Source organism: Dipodomys spectabilis, unplaced genomic scaffold (genome assembly GCF_019054845.1).
Source record: "Dipodomys spectabilis isolate Male_0828 unplaced genomic scaffold, ASM1905484v1 ptg000297l, whole genome shotgun sequence".
Classification (NCBI taxonomy): Eukaryota; Metazoa; Chordata; class Mammalia; order Rodentia; family Heteromyidae; genus Dipodomys; species Dipodomys spectabilis.
The window spans coordinates 11,435,185-11,453,409 of record NW_024870974.1 but is presented as its reverse complement, the minus strand read 5'-3'; the positions used below and the strand labels follow the sequence as shown (position 1 = coordinate 11,453,409).

At 35.6% G+C, this 18,225-nt stretch overlaps 1 protein-coding gene across 3 annotated transcripts in view; it reads left to right on the top strand.

The window, feature by feature from the left end:
- The window catches only part of Grid2 (glutamate ionotropic receptor delta type subunit 2), a 1,058,508-nt gene that overhangs the window by 529,138 nt on the left and 511,145 nt on the right, over positions 1-18,225 (top strand). For all 3 annotated transcript variants that reach the window (XM_042701886.1, XM_042701887.1, XM_042701885.1), the window contains one exon: positions 3,295-3,500. In XM_042701886.1, the coding sequence (XP_042557820.1) occupies positions 3,295-3,500 (206 nt within the window). The remainder of the gene's footprint in view (positions 1-3,294; positions 3,501-18,225) is intronic.

Sequence of the window (18,225 nt, the reverse complement as noted above, 5' to 3'; positions counted from 1 at the left end):
TTCTATTTCTCTAATTTTTAAAGTTTATCTCAGTGATACCAACTAATCAGCATACAGATAATGTAGCTGAATAATTGTGAGAGTTGATTATGCTTATGTTTAATTAACAAAACCAAAGGCTTACTCTCTTCTTTTAATGATTGTTTTACACAGAGCAGCTAATGGCATGATCTAAACCATTCTCTCATCAGAGTTAACAATTGCTACTTATCATGAGTATTTAGTGTCATTCTCAATACACAAAACTACTCCTGCTTAACTCGTGTTAATCCAGAAGTCTACTTTGGATTTTGTGCTTGCTGTTTTAGATAGTCATCAATGTATTTTAGTCAGTCTGGCATATTAGTAATAGAGTGGTGGTTTTTTAATAGCCGTGTACTCTTTGAAATAACTTAAATCACACACTAGATTTTGTGTACACATATGCACACACATATGCTAATTATGTCTAATTATTTCTCTACTATACATATTTCTGCATTTGAAGATCAGGAAAATTCTAGATCTATTCTCAACAAATAACAGTTTACCTATTATTGATCTTAATTTCTGACAATAAAAAAGCAAATGAAGGAGTCATATTATTTCAAATCAGGGGAAGATAATTTATAAGCTCAATTTTGAAGCATGTTATGAGATCAGTTTATTACTTCCAGATTTAAGCTAAATTTCACTTTGTATTTATTGCCAGTTGTCTGCATGTCAGAATCTCCACTTAGAACTTTCAGTAAGTTAAAATTGTATTTAACATAAAACCAGAACCTCTTACTGTGTTTGTCACTGATCTATACAATCTTTCCCTCCCTCTCTGAGAAACCTACACCTAATTCTTCTGTTTCAGGCCAAGGCATCCACACTGCACTATTTTATGGTTTTCAACAAGCAGTCCTTCATTCTCATTACCTCGGAGCTATTATCTTTACTGTCTTTCCCTAAGTAATGGCTTCTCATCCAGTAGATCACCAGTTCTGCAGAGAAAAAAATTCACAAGTTTTCCCTAATAGACCCTCTTCCTTAGAAGAATACCGGGGTATCCTCTACAGGAAAATCCTAAATGCTTTCTTCTGAGAACTGTGATTAATGTTGATGAGTGTGTGAACTTGTTTATTGTCTGTCTCCTTGTGGGAATGGGTATTTATGGTGTACTTCCGGCACTTAACATTGTGTCCAATATTCTATGAATACTTCACAGAACACGCTCTTCCCAAAGCTGACTTGTGAGAGTGCTTCGATCTTTTATTTTTATCATCTGAAGGTTTCACAGAACACAGGAGATCTGAAGTCTTAAGTTGTAGTCATACAATGTATTCTGGGTATCTTGGATCTATTTCCTTCTGTTTCTGGATGTGTCTTGAATTAGATATATATTTAAGTAATTCAAACTGAGAGCAATATAATAGTTCAAACACATATTTGGACACATATTCTACAGGTTCTGAAATATGGTCTAGGTTGTTGTATTCTCAATAAGTTTTTTAAATGATTCTGATTCAGACCAAAGTTTAAGAACACCTGGCTAGGGTGTTCAAAAGACATGAGCATATATTTCATCCTGTGTTAACCTTTTCCAGTCAGATTTAACCCTTTCTTTAATTTTTACATCAGTGTCTTACCCTCATAGGAACTTTGTGACTTTGATAGTTAATGAACAAGTAATGCTTTGCTCTTCCAAGTCATCTATATCTGCTCTGTTCTAACTAAGCCTAAGATTCTTTTAATCTGACGATACCTTGAGCATATAATGCAATTAGGAATAAGAATGTAAGATGTATTTATTCTGAAGTTTATCAGAGTTATCAGATAGCAAAACATATAACAGTTCCACTACTTTTCAGTGAAGGCAATTATAAAGACAAAGCAAGAGTTACTTTGAAAGTACGCACTTCTCTAATAATTCAATGACACCTTCCAAGTTTATACATGTTAGTTTTCTTGTTCTATGGGCTTATTTACTATTTTTAATTTTTTTCACTTGAGACAAATTTTGTGTGTGTACACTCAGACGTAATTACAGGTTTCAAGATATTAAATCCTATTTGTTTCTTTTTTCACCAATGATTTTTCCTTTCAATATTTTGTGCCATGAACCATAGTGGAGAATACAATCATGAAATAGTAGCAGTTAAGCATGTATATGAACACATAGTATGTCTGAATCACGTACTACCCATATCATTCAATTTACATCATTTCCATCACCATCCAGTGTGGTGCTGGAAAGAAATACTAGCAACATTTGGCTACCTAATATATTTGTTCTAAATTATGTACTTTCTTTAACTGTGAAATGAACATTTCCCTTTTCATTTGGAAATTTTTCAGAATTTTTCTTCTTTGGAGTATATCTGTCAATGTATTTCAGATTATCATCAATTTAAAACTATGTGTAGTTGTTTGAATGCTAAAATACTTACGATTTTGTTTCGCACACATGGTATATTTTCTGTTCTAAAATGAAACCTAGCTCCTACCAGGTTATTCAAATTTGAGCAAAGATTTTGCACACGAAATAGACAAAAATGTATATGATAACCTCCACCACTATTCAAGTTTAGCAGTGTGAAAGTTTAAACACATACCTTCATTTGCTAGGCAGATATTCTACCACTTGAGCCATACCTTCAGCTATGTGTGTGTGTGTGTGTGTGTGTGTGTGTGTGTGTGTGTGTGTGTGTTCTACATTTGAAGGAAACATTTGAAGGAAACATCTCAAAAGGATATTTTAATTTGGATTGCAAATGTCAATAGAGTGACATTTTTGCTTATATTAAGAAACTGTGATGTAACCTTGAATCAGGTTTACCTGTTTTCAGTGGTATATGATTCTTTAGTGCTAAGGAAAGTAGGAAATAGATTTTCTTTCTTCACATCATTTTAGGAGAATAATGTATTCCCTGCCTTTGTCCATCTTGTCCCAATGTTTTCCAGAGTTGAGATTATTTAGAATACCAATTAGATAAGTTGAGTAGTGGTAATTCACACCTAGATACTCAAGAACTGAGGATCTACCCAAAAGAAAAGATCCTGATTAGAAGGCAACCCAGCAGAAAATTTCTTAAGATTCTTACCTCCAGCTAACCTGCTAAGAACCGGTTCAAGAAGTTGAGTGCCAGCTAGGAATTGTCCTTATAAATAAACTATTATATCATGATAAATCTGAAACACATTTGAGAGTTCCATCAGAAACTCTGTAATTTTAATGTTGGACAATACACTGTCGTAACATAAGTGAAAAGGCTTTCATTTTCCTTCCAGGCTATAAATTTACACTTTGCTGATCTTTGGTATTCCTAGATATCCGTGGAATACAGGAGTTTTTGGACAAAGTATCTCAGCAGGGAATGGATGTTGCACTTCAAAAGGTAGAAAACAACATCAATAAGATGATCACCACTCTCTTTGATACCATGAGGATAGAGGAGCTGAATCGCTATCGAGACACTCTTAGACGAGCCATCCTTGTTATGAATCCTGCTACAGCCAAATCCTTCATTAGCGAGGTAAGTCAAAGGTGTCCTGGATGGGTGTATGCCGTAAAATAAATACTTTGCAGTGGACTCTGCAGAGGAGATGAACATTAAGAGCAGGATGGTGGAATGAACTGCACAATTCTCATTAATACTAATGGAGGTTGTGCAGTGAATTCCTTGTTCATCTCATTTACCCCATACTGCCCAGTTAATTGCTAAGAATGTTTGTATTTTTATATATTTAGGCACAGGGCCAGCACAATTTTAAGGAGTCTCATGGGAGCTTAAAATGCTATTGACCTGACTCCAGCAAACTCAAGAATGAATTCACAAGTGCATACCCAACTTATTTTTTTGGTGGTGTTGCAAGTTAAAATTTTTATATTTAAGGAAAGAGGTGTTTAACTCAAGCTATGATTATGTATTCGTGATTACTTTACAAAAACACATAGCAGATTTACTTGTTCTCTGGGAAATCCATACCAAGACTAGTATTTAAAACTGCCCAGAATTCTGCAAAGAGACCACTGTACAGTATATGATGCTCATCTCCCAACTCTTATTCATCTCTTGTAATTTGTTTAGATGCTCTAAAACTTTACAAAAATGCAAGACTTCCTAGTGATTGCTGTAGCGCTCTATTCTTTTACTTGTAATTGCCTTGGAATGTTTTGCTATCAAGTCTTTTTTGCCTTCCTCCAACATTTTCATTTTGCATGGTGCTCATGGGATTACCTACTTTCACTTAGTGTTCTTAACTTTTGTGAATTTATTTCTTCCTTCTTTTATGACCTCACCGTTTCACTTCCATTAACTTCAAAAAGTATTGGTAGGCAGGTGCCCAAATTAAGAATGTGTTAGAAGTCCTTTGACACTCTATAACATAATTAAAATCAAAGGTCTTGAAGCAGAATATAACTCACACAAGTGAAGCTTACAGAAGACTATCAATAATGCCAATTTTGTGTTATATATATGGAGAGAGAGAATTTTGTCAATGCAATCTCAAGTGCATATATAGAACTCTGACCTTTGGAGTTTAGGAAATGACTTAGAGAATTTCATTGAATCACTAGATTTTTTCCATAATAAAATCACCATTTTCAATTTTAGAAAAGTTAGTTCTTCCCCTTAAGAAACAAAAGATCTTCCAGAATATAGAAAGCGAGAATACAGAGGCATGTTATTATGAATGTTAAAATAGTACTCATTTAGGTTGAAGTGTCTGTGGCCATTTCTGTCTGAGATGATCAAAGAAAGACTTATGGAGAGAGCACATTGGTATTGGACTTGGTACCAGGGGCAAGAATCACAAAGAGAAGTAGGATATAATAAATATCGATCCATCCAGGTAAAGCCCTTTTCCCAACATGTGTTAATGGAAAAATTACATAACATTTCTGAGCTTCTGTTTTGTCATCAATAAAATGAGATTAATACATTAATTTCAACATAGTAAAACTATAGGGTAAATTAATATAATGTCCTTGATTGAGACTCAACAAAATAAAAGAGGTCAGAGAGGATTGTCTGGCACTTACTAGCTACTCAAGATAATAGTAACTTCTAGGTCATTTTTTGGTGGAAGGGCACATGCCAGATGCCCAAACCATGCGTGCTGAAGTGAACAATATCAGGATGAATAAACACACAAGCCTTGATTGTATGCTGAGTGTAAATCAAAAAGGTTGGTTACCTATTGAAAGCATGATACATGATGAAGAGCTGTGATACACACTGCACAATGTGGATTGTACCAGATGGCAAAGGCTCACAAGTACTAGGCAACAATCACACCTCCTTTATCCCAGTACTAAGTACTTAAGAAATAATTGCCTGAGTGGGGATGACATGCTCAAGATGCCTGTTATCAAGAGCCCATAGATGGGGTTAATGGTGGATAATGGCTTTGAACCTTGAATGATGGCTTGCTGGAGCTTCTGTACATAAAATTCACAACTGTGTACCTTAAATGGGCTTCTGTACATAAAATTCACAATTATGTACCTTAAATGGAGAAATCTGCTGTTTCCTAGTTCCAGATGCTAAACATACCAAATCAAGATGTTGGTTAGAGCTGGTTTCTTCTGAAAGCTCTAAGGGCAGGAGTTGTCCCAGGTCTCCCAGTGGACGTCAGAGATTATCTTTTCCTTATTTCTCATCATACCTTCTGCATGGCGGAGTTCCCAAACTTACCATTTTAAAGGACACCAGTCTTTCTGGATGACCTCATTTTAGCTTGATTATCTCCATGAATTGCTTTTCTCCAAAATCGGTCACATTGTAAGGTCTTGGATATTAGGAAATTTTAGCATATGAATTTTTCAGGGGGAGGAAGAGAAGATGATTAATTAATTTAAGCCAGAAGGGATGTCATTGATGATTATGAGCAAATAAGGCTGAAGAGTAGGTTTGAGGAGTAAGTTGGAGACATGTAAAATTGATGGCAGTCATTTAGAGTTCTGATCCAAGAGGTCAAAACTCTTATGTTAATATTTATGTTACTTACTCTTTCCTTACCGTGTCTTCCCTCAGATCTTCATATGAAATTAACTTATGTTCCCCAAAAGTTGAATCCATAGTATCCTTATCCTTGCTTCACAGATTGAAAAACACTGCGGCTCATGAGAGAGTAAGTTATTTGTCAAGACGCCCATTTGTAGTAGAGTTAGGAGTGATATTGATTCCAAGTGGTCTGCTTGGGTGATTAACCACAATTCCCAGAAAGTGTAGCTGTTCATGCACCACTGGAGTCCAGGAGTGTGGTCAGTGCTGAGAACGTGTTGTTAAGTATATATACACATCGATTGACGCTGCAGTTTATCCTAGATGTGGTACAGGCCCCAGTGATGCGATCACGATGGAGATCTAGGACGTCTCTTCAAAGTTTCCAGTCTGGGAGGAGGGAAGGAAATAAAGTAGCAGCATTCTGAGAAGATGCAGCAGGGGCCAGGCACTCACACACACCCAAGCTGCAGAGCCACTGTAGAAGTAGAAACAACTCAGGGTGCAACAGCGGCCTGTTGTCAAGGTTAGAGCTTCTCAGGGATGGCCCTGAAGGAGGTGGAGCATTAAGAGACTCATGAACGTGGATCTAGCAGTGCCATGTACATATAGGGAGACCCTGGACAGAAGCACAGAAGGGAGGGGTTGAAGGATGAGGGGAAGAGGGGTGAAGGATGAGAGATGAAAGGTGCAGGGAATCAAGGTAGAGTTGTGGTGGGTAGAGGTGGATGTGTTAAGTATATCCATGGTGAAAGTACAGATAAAGTTATGCATAATTTTCTCAAAAGACCCATGCAATTACTACCAGAAACAGGAAAATAATTCATCTTTAGTTTAGATCAACCTGAGCCTTTGTATATCGGTTTTGGTATACCAACTGAAACGAAAGGGAAATGCTGGTAGCGCAGAGACAGAAGGCCAATGTAAAATGAGATCCCAGAACGCATGTGTTTCTGGGAATTCCATGATCGAAGATCTACAATTGCTGTTTCAAAATTAAATGGCATGAATCCTAACTTTATTAAGTGGGTTGTTTTTTGTCTTTTTTTTACCAACCTTGTATTCCTCATACTCAATTTCAACCAATAGGATTTTGAACTGTATTCTCACTTCAGTTTCCCGCCTTGACAAAAAACTTATTTACTTGTTATATTTGAAATGCTTTAGCATTTGTGCCTAAACTCCTGACACATGTTTATGAGTTTTCTTCCTGAGAGATCTCTCTTGGACAGCACATTTTCTTCTAGCCACTTGTCTTTTATGTCTCTGAATTTTAGACCCATTGAATCCACACTGGGCTGTACCACTAGTATAAGGACAAAAAAAAAATCATGACCCATTGCATCCCCATTTAAACTGGCTACATTCTTCTCTGACCTGCATGAGAGCTCCTGTTTCTCAATTCGCTGTTTGCAAAAGTCTCCCAGCTTGGGTTTCTTCTTTGTTGCGTTATAGAAATGCTGCCCCTGCTTGGGGAACAGGCTGCCCTTGACCTGACCTTGTCAATGCTAGAAGCAGTTCATTCAAATGGCAGGCAGCACATTCCAAAGAATGTACTGAAGTTGAGGACACATGAGGGGGAGGAGTTGTTAGCCTAGGGACTCATTCAGTTCCTTGGAGGAGGCAGGTAAATGACTAAATAATTAAACATGGGACAAACAATGCTGTCCCAACGAGAGATAAATGGTGTTCCTGAAAAATCCCATAAGACAACTAGCTCAGCTAGGGTTGGAACAAATTTCACACAGTACTTTTCCACTGGCATCTTGGACAATAAAGAATTCCTCAGGCAGGCAATGGTTGGCAATTCATGATTCACTCTGTGTGAATATGTATGTGCGTATTATATACAAACAAAGCTAACAGTCAACTTCTACTCAGGGTTTTGTTTTTTTTTTAATGGAAAGAGTTCCTCCATCTCTCACTTTTCTTCAGAAGGATTACCTTATTTTCAGTTTTTAATTAAAGTTGTTTTTAATTTTATAATACCCTGTGATTCACACTGTTTTAACATGTGATCGATTTTAAAGACTAACATCCTGTCATTTTTCTTCCCTTAAATCCTTCATTTTTCATGAGGCAAGTAACATGTCTTGTGTGATTTAATATTTTTATATAGAAATGGTGCTATATATATAATATTTATTTACAGATATATAACAGGTAATATATAGATACATAAATACATATAGTCATCCTTATGATATATGGTATTCTAGTAGTTTTAAATCACTTTTGTCTTTAACAAGGCTATAAGTTGATTTTACTTCCTTCCCATTTTCTTTCTGATATGATCAATGAAATGTAGTTCCTTTGCTTTACCTACATCAACACCTCTTCTGAACAGAGTTCTAACATAATTCCAAGTATATAAATCTTTATTGCACATTTACTATCTGCAAAGATTTTTTCACTGTATAATCTTGTGAGACAAGTATTTTGTGCTTCATAACCACAAATAAATCTTTCTACAAGTGGATATTGGAGATTAACATCACTACCTATATGCTTATCACTGCAATATTTTTCATGGCGCAACAAAGTATTGAGATAGGATTATGTTGAATTTTCTCGATCAGGTGCAGGTCTTTTCATTTTCATTATTACCTGTCTTGCCTTTTCTACATTCTTCTCTTTAATAGTAAATCCCCAATGCCCTTGTTTCCTGACTGGAGGCTTCCCTGGACCTTTCCTTCCTGCTTCTTTCTTCAGATATAATAAATTTTAGGAGTCAGATCCACAATGTCCAGGATACCATGCATTATAGCTTCTTTTTTTCCCTTTGGACATACCTTCAAATAACTGGTGGTGGAAGGGTGAGGAGAAGGTAGGGTTTATCACTTATTTTGTGTCTGACTTCATTATGAAGGTTAGGACTGGAGAGGGCTCAGTGGATCCCAGACCCAGGAGCTGGATCACTGTATTCAAATTGTAATGTGTCTGGGATAGGGAGGATGATGATTGATGTAATGGGATAAGTGGATTCCTGCCTCAAACCAGACTGTATTCCTGTGGAGTTTTTGTCTGTATTCAACTTAATTGGCTAATTCAATTTGTTTTCTCTATTTTTGAGACTTGGAACCCTTAAGATGCATGAGGGAATTGTGTTTTGCTTCTATTTATTTATTTAATTCAGGAGCAACGTGAGGACCTGCAGATAATGTACTAGAGCAATCTCCTTGACAGCATTCAGCATGAGTAGATGGTGAATAGTGAAATGGAATGAACTTGACATAGATTCATTACAGTGAAATAGCTGTAGCTATGTAAACATTCAAACTAAGACCAAGAAGTTTGCTATCTTAACACCCGTGAGGATTTAGTACATAGCCTACTTCTCTGCTTGTGTATGTGTAGGATATTTCTCAGTGCATCAGATTATGAAAGAGATATGAGTGACTAAGAAGATACTTTCTGAAGGTTAGTGTGAGGTAGACTTAGAGTGTGTTAATTAAATGTTTGGAAGCAATGCCAAGATAGAAATGGCCTTTACTCAAGGTAGTTATTTAAAAGCAAGGTTCTCTACTGACAGTGTAGTTCCAAACCCAAGTGAAAGTCTTCTTTCCTCAATAGTTTGATTAGAAAGGATTTAGTGCATGTTTAGGAAAGGTAGAAGAGGCTAGGTTTTATTCAGTTAAGCTGATCTAGACTAAAATTGAGACAGAGCTGTTCTATTGAGTCTTAGAAAATAGACCTTTATATTGACAATTAGAAGAAACTTTGGAGGTACAAAAACTTTTTTTGAATTTGTCCCTTCTATGTTCCTTTAGAATACTGTAGAGAACCAATTATTAGCTTTTTTCTGACCAAGAAAGCACTTCAGTCTCTAAGAAGCTATTACTTTTTCTAAAATAAGATCTGAATAGCTCATCTTGCTGTTCAGCCTATATCCTATCCTATGAGGGGGTGGGGATAAAAGGTAGGAAACTTATTTTCTGGCTCCTAGTGGTTGGGAAGCTGAGTCTTACTTTAAAAACTAATATTTAAAAAAACGTTTGGTGTGCAGCTCTCCTTATATATGATGTTTTACTTTTCCTGTTAAACCTTTAATAAATGTCAAGTGTTCATATACCCATCTCAGTGTCTGTTTGATAAGATTTATTCCAGAGTCAATGTTTCCACTTTGTCTACAAATCATGCCTTGCTAATTAAAGCTGGTGATATTTTCAAGTTTCTGTAGTAAGATGAATTTCATGATTGCCTTTTTTGCTTTGTATGTGAAATTTATAAGACTGAAATGTTTATGTATGTGAGTTATGTAGTATTAAAAGATGAAAGTACTAGACTCAAAAAAATCATCTTTTACCTCAGAACATGGATGGCATTAGTTCATCATACTCTGGCGCTCACTCATTCAGATTGAGCAGAATAGACATTTTCATTGTGCCAGAAGTTATGGTAGCTCTCATATGCACAGATTCGTGTTTACTTTGCAAAACTTTTTATTGCTTCAACTCTTACTACAAGTACACTTTCCACGGTCTTTTTAGTCCTAATTTGTTTAAATTTTTCTGCTTTGTGTTGGTGATCTTTCTGTTTAGAATGTCCCACAAATCCAGTGCTGATGTGCTAGCAAGTGTCTCTAAACACACAAAAGCTCTGACTTGCTTCACAGAGGAAACACCTGTGTTAGCGTCAGCTGTGCTCAGGCCTGAATGATTGTACTGCTCACTCTAAGTTCAATGGTAATGCATCAACTCTAGGTAATAAACACAATGGATTTTGACAGAAAAATATAGAGTCAGAGACCTTCATGACTAGATCCTATATTTCCTCTCTGTGAAAAAGTACAATAGTCAAGAATTTCATGTGCCATGCATTTTATACATCACATTACAGCAAATGATGAGTGCCAACTACACAGTTATACCTTTGCAGAATCTGACCCATTCCACTTTCTGTTTCATTGGCATTTTCTGCGTATGAGACTTTCTCACCCAGACTTGGCGGGAAGGAGGTCTTCTTTGTTTTTTCTTTTTCTTTTTTTTTTTTTTTTTTTTGTTGTTGGTCATGGGGTCTGGGCCTGGGCACTGTTCCTCAGCTCTTCAGCTCAAGGCTAGCGCTCTACCACTTGAACCACAGCACCACTTCAGGCTTTTTTCTGCCTATGTGGTGCTGAGGAATCGAACCTAGTGCCTCATGCATGCAAGGCAAGTGCTCTACCACTGAGCCACCTTCCCAGCCCCAGGACAGAGGTAATTTGTCCTGTCTAGCCTCTGGCACCTTCCACCATGCTTGTGGTGGTCTTCTGACCACTTTCTTTTCCCTCATGGTGCTAGACAATCAGACAGACAAACAGAAAGACAGCTATATAGATATTTAAGTATTAAAGATGTGAAAGAGCTACATTAACCACAAATGACAGGTGATGATATCTACTTGTAATATATAAGCTAAAATTTGGCATCTTCAAAAGACTAAGGGATAAAGGTTCAAGATACGTTCCACTCGATTATTACCTTTCCAAGAGATTTTTGAGAATGACTCCTTTTAATATTCTTGAATTGGAAGTTCCAAACAGCCATTGGTTTTCTTGTTCTCTTTTCAGAAATTTGGATATTGAAACCTAAACAAACATGAGGTACTCCTTTTATATAAAATAACTATTATAGGTAGAGGGGCTGAAATGGATAGGAATACATTGTAAACACAGGGAAATATAACAAGGAAATCCTCACTGGTATAACTAATATAAACTAATAAAACAAAACAACAGAAACCTCCCAATTTTTATAGCTGTTAAGAAGTAGTATTAAATGGTGGGGTCTTCAGTTTGAAAAGTAGAACATGTCATTTTTGACCAACACTAAATACATAGTGGAATCAGTTAAGTGCCTCGGAGTCTAATCAATGGCTTCCTGTATGTTTCTCCAGGAATGTTCGACACCTCTGTGGCTGTGGCCCACCGCAGGTAGGAGACACCCAGAGTTTAAAACTAGTAAGCTAAGTTTTTAGAACACCCCAGTGACTGTCACATCCTAAAAGAAGCAGGTGAAATGACCTACTGTGGGTTATATGATGGATAGAAAGGGAAATGAAGCTAGAAAGAAACAGGTGGATAGGGATAATAGGAAAGACAGAGGAGCCAAAGGTTATGCTGAAGCCAGAGAAGCAAACACACTCACTAAACAGGAGACAACAGGGCAGACAACAGGCCGGAGGCCCAGTGCGGAAATGCTGATCAAAGAAGGGAACAGCAAAAACTCTTACCTTCATTCCTTTCTATAGAGATTACAAGTTGGTGCGGAAATAACTTCAAGGAAAATATTAAAAGTCAAAAGAAGGAGTTTTAGAAAAGAAACGGCTCACTTAGCATTTAATTGCGAGTGGGGGAAAATAGACCTATCGAGTCTGTTTGCATCTTTTTTAGTTTCTTAACCCTGGAGCAATTAAGTGGCATGGAGCTAATTATGCTTTCTTTGAAGTCTTAGAAATTTAATACATTAAATATCTATAGTGAGTGGTGGTGCTCCACCTCATATTCAAGAGTTTGAAAGTTTTAATAAAAATACTGCAGTTACATGTGGCCGAGGAAATCAACCTGCTGTGATACAGGCTTAACATTCGGGTCCCAGTGAGCCTATGAGTGTCCTTGACGTGATTATGGTAAAGCTAGAATGCTCACGTGCTTTTACTACAGCGTGGAGAGAGACTTTGAAAAGCAATTCTCCTATAGGAATAACACGTTTTTCAAAAATGTGTAAATTGCACATTCTTCTAGAAACAATACAAAAAAATACCTCTATCAATTACAAGGTTTTGATAGAGGGTCTTTATTTCCAGGTTTTTAAACAAATATTAATTATTGAAGCATTTGAAGATTATTTATAAATGACAATGAGTGTCATTTCCTGCTTAGATTTCTTTTTCTTTCCGTTTTCAGAAATGATCCTTTCTGTTATACTAAATCCTTTAGTACCACAGTAAGTGTGATAGCTCTGATTCCTTATATCTGCCTTATGGACCAGTATTCATTCCAATGTACTGTATCCTGCATTCAGGAAAGGAAGAATTTTGATCCTCTCAAACAGCAAAAAGGCAAAGTTGCTTATTTCAAATATGTAAGCAGCTTCTCAGTAATAAGCCTTAGGGAAGATTTAGGTATTCAGTGACAGTCACTCGGCTCAACAGATAGGGAAAGATTCCTAGCCTTCAAAAGGTACTCTGTATACTCAAATTCCTGTGAGTGTCACTTAATAGCTGTTTAAATAAAACGGTTTTTCCAAAAGGGAAATCTTTAAAGACGAAGCTATCTAATGATGCTTTTAAAAGTCATATATCATAATACTTTTTAATCCATTGTATGAAATCTGCTCTAATAATGCTATATTTAACAGACAACCGCTCTGGTTCCTTTAAACCATTGCATAAAATACATATAATGCAGCATAAATTATATATGTGTAACTCAACAAATTTCTGTACTACCAGCATTCATCTCAAGAAACAATGTAATTTGCTCTCCTACATTTACCCTGCTATCATCCACAAAGGTATACATGAATCTGACACAATAAACCAATCCAGTTGCGATTGTTTTTTAAGCTATATGTAAATAGCGTCAACAGTAGAGTATGCTACAGCATTATGCTGGGGTGTTCACTTACAACAAAGTATGTATGAGAAATATCATTTAATTGTGCCAAATTACTTCATTATGTGAACATACTGAAGTTCATATAAGTTCTGTTGATGATTCTCCCATTACAAATCATGATTCTTTGGACATCTCTGGGCATGTGTATGTATTTTGGCCAGGTCCTAGGAAGAGTTGTTAGCACAAGAACTATAAGTAAGAGATGTCATGTATTAATGCTTCCAAGGTGGTAATTTTCCATAATGTTACTTCACTGAATTTTTTTTCTAATTATCCTCACCAACACTTCTGCCTTCTTTTTTTAAAAATTTTATTCATACTGGTGAATATGTATTGGATGGTTTATATTTCTGACTGATCTTATTTTTTTAACTTCATGGTTTGTCTATTCAAGTTACATTATGTTTCCTCTCATGACTTGTAGAAGTTTTGATATATAATGGAAATGAGCCCACTGTGAGATCAATATATTTGAAATACCTTCTCTGTCTTTTCACATGATGAATTTTGGTGAGCAAAAGTTTTTATTTGCAATATAGTCCAAGTTACTATTTTGCTCAAAGGTCATGAAGACATAATCCTACATTTTTTCCTATAATCATATTCTATTGAAATGTAAGTGTACACCTTTTAAGTATAAATATGAAGTCTATATGACATTTGCATAATTTGTATGATCCTAAATGGAGGCGAAATATATTTTATTTTCCATAAGAGAGCCACCATCCATTCTTTATAGGACGAGTGACCCTGAATCACAAGACTTAGAAATTTCTACTCACTTATGTCTGAGAGTTGATTAGTGTATTTGAAAGTATAGGTTATTATTCCTATACTACATCCTATGAATATGCCCAAAGTTTGTCCTTTGATTTGAAGTACATGACTTTAGAAGAAAATGGAAGAGTATTGGTAACTTTATTGGACTAAGAATCTTTCCATGGTTTCATAATCAGAAAAGATAATGATATTGGCTTTTATAGTATAAACTCTAACTGCCCCAGGACTAGTAGTCATAGGTTTTTCAAATAGAATCCTGTGACTAGTCACCCCCCAAAATCACTCTCCATCTGAATACAGTCCTTACAACCACATGAAATTCAAAAAGAAAAATAGTTTTCATGACAGGTCTAAAAAATAAGAGAAAAAGAAGTCTTCTAATAGACTTCGATTCATTCTTGACTTAATTTACATCTTCCTATATCAGAATTTTCAATTATAATAGAACCACTCTCAAATCCGAGTTTTCAGATCAGCTCAGTCATCTTGAAATGAACTTGTCAGACAACTCCATTACTAAACAATCTGCAGCCGTGAATTTTTTGATGAGAACTTTTCAAATGTATTTACTTCTCATTGGACTGGAATTTTAGATGACAGGTTTTGAATTTGATAAGGAGGAGTAAAACAGCAGTGAGTTTGTCTCTTTTGTTTGGAGCTCTGTTTAACCCTTGAAACATGGCCCTTAATGTGCAAACTAAGCAAAGAATCAGGTTCAAATGACTTGAAACTCCCACTTTAGATTTAACCTACCCATTTACTATGGCCAGTAAGAGGATATTGATACTAAATTAAATTGATACTTTTCATATTGTTGTGAATTCTTCCTGATAGTTTACACAGGTCATTTTAACATTTTTTTCCTTTGTAGTATTTACCTTTGCTTTGGGTTATTAATTATATCCAATATTTTAATTCCATTCTAATCACTGAAACTAACTTGAACATACATGAATAGAAACGAATGTTTATAGTCTTATTTTAAGTATAAAAATTGCTTTGTGTCAGTCTTCCACACAAGGAAATTGATTTTGTTTAATCAATAGTCTTTTATGCACCCAAATAACTATGTTTTAAACTATTTCGTAGGAGTTAAGGTAGGAAGTGTCAAAGGAATACTATAATGAATGACAGCAGACCCTGTGCCATAGGGGGCATACACAAAAGAAAGACGTGGAATAAACACAAAATATACAAAATAATATAAGCATAATAAAAGAAACAAATGAATCCCAGAGGGAACAGAGAAAAAGAAACAAAGTTGCTATTTTAAACCTAATCAAAAAAGTCTCACAGTCAATGTAAAGGATTATTTATATGAAGATCACCCCTATGAAAAGTTTTGCTACTTGTCATAGCTGAGCAGTCTTCCTTACATAGGAATGCTTTTTTTTCCTTATTTGACTTTTATTGAAACACAGTCTACAATCCTTCAAAGTCTATGCTGTCTTTTGGCCTCCTGAATGCTAGCATTATAAGTTTGTAACACCATTCTCAGCCTTAAAAATATTTTACCACAATTTGCTATAATCTAATCAAAGCAAGTCCAAAAGGTAAATAAATCTAAAATCGATATAGGATATTGCACAGGAAAACAAAAATAAAGGAAGTAATTTGATTAAGGGTAGTGATAAATTTGAACATTGGAAATGGGCAGTGTTAGCCCATAGCTGTGAAGAACACTGTCCTGGAAGACAATAATGTGTCCACATGTTAAAACACTCTCTGTAGTAAATCAGGCATATTGAGATTTACTGTGGTCTGGGGTGGGGGTGGGGGCGGGGGGCGGGAAAGTGAAACTGTGTACTTTCTGGGTTCAAAACACACCTTTTGAAGCCCAAACAATGAGTGCATACCTGATTTCTAAGCCTTGGAAAAACTTAAAGTCTGTTTCCTGAAATTTTGTGTTGAACACAAATAGTAAATACATGCTACACCTGAGATTCCTTCCCACTTCTAGACAAAAATATAGATTACTGTACTCTACTTTGATGTACTGGCAGCTGTGGAGAATGGATCTTCCTGAACACAAAGTCAAAAAAGTCTAGGCTGGTGAGACTTAGTCTCCTAGAACTTAAGTTCCTTAAGTGCTTACTCACAATGTTTTAGTATTATCAGTATTTTAGTATTATTGACCCATAAAGCTTTGTTGAAGAGATAGCCAGTCCTGGGGTTACAATTGTACTCAAACATGTCCCTCTGCAATAAAGACTAAAAAACAGAGAGGAATCAACTATCTAGACAGTAAAAATTAGGAAGATTCGCTTCATTTTTCTGGTAAAATGCATTTTTATTAGAATTAAAAACTATCTCTGTAGGATGAGGGTGAAAAGATTAAATGTATATCTGTTCATCCCTACAAAGATTGTATAAACAAGTCAGTCTACCAGTTGAAAATATTAATTATGTGCCATATTTGATAGGGAAAAATTTAAATTGTCAACCTAAAAAATAGAGAGATTCTCTAAAGAATAACAATATTTACTGAGGAGTAGAATAGCTTTTGCAATGGGAAAACATGTGCTGTACTAAATTCTCTATTCAAATAAGTTAAGAGAGCAATTTTCAAGACAAAAGTAAGAAAATACTTTGAAAAAATAAACCTTGGTCTCAAGAATCAGTCAAAAGGAAGGAGCAGTTGAGGGTGGATGGAATTTGCTGGGCATATATGCCTGCATAAATGTTTTCTGTAGAAATGGTTATGGACTTCTCCAACTGAGGGTCTGAGAGTTGTTTGTGATCTTTTCTATTAGACTGTCATTCATGAGACTCTCTTCTTCAAAACCTTCAGGCTTCATTTCATGTTTGCTGATGTAGACACAAGTGATTCCACTTTGATTCTCACAATTTTGACCAAGTCAGTAGTTGACAACCCAATTTGGGTTTAAAACAATGTGGATGAGGGGTATCCTTTCATAGCCCATGATAGTTATAAAATAGCCTCAAAACTTGGACTCAGATGAAGAAAATGTAGGTGATGCTTGAATTAATATATTTAAGATCTTGTGTGTGAAATAAGTTAAAATATAAACAACAAATATGGAATGTTACATTGCAAGTCTAGGTTCCCAGGAAGTTCATGTTTGGGTATCAGGACATTAAAAGCCCAACAGAATTAAGAGAAAAAAAAGAGTGAAGAGGTATTTTTAGTCATAAATTTCCTGCTATTTTGAACACTTATAATGATTGACCTATTGGATGGGTAGAGATGAAAAAAAACCAGATCTCAGCAATCACAAGGGCTGTTATATTTGGTGCTGATAAGATCACTTATGACCTTTGGAAATAAATATTTTTACTAAAATACTGTAAGGAGAGAAGATATGTTAGCGAAGCAATAACTGGGTAACTAGTGTCTAATAATAAGCTCTGGCACTTTCATCCAAGTTTTGAGACAATTTCTTAATTTTCCATTAAATAAAAGCTCAGGGACAGTACTCAGAAGAACCTAGAACCCACCCCTGGCTCTACTCCAAGGAAAAAGAAAAAGAAAAAAGTAGGTGGAGTTTGAATTTTGAAAAAAATAGAATAATGGCTAAGCACACTCAGATTGTGAAGGAAAAGTAGAAGGATATGAGTTTATAACTGAACAGATAGATGGGTAGAGCATCTAAAAGGTCATACATGTAGGATTGTTGTTGAGTAGAGGACTTAAATGGCGTTCTGTAGGTTTCTGAGTGTCTTTTTTGTATTTTGTTTGTTTTGTGTTTCTAGTAGGATCTCTAATCAAGTGAATTCAACAGCAGTTTAGCATATAAAACATCATCGAATGAACTATTACAGGAAATTTCTTTTTTTCCCCTTTAAATAACATTTATTTTTAACTGAAACCAGGTAAGATGAAAAATAAACTTACATGCCTGTTAACTCAGA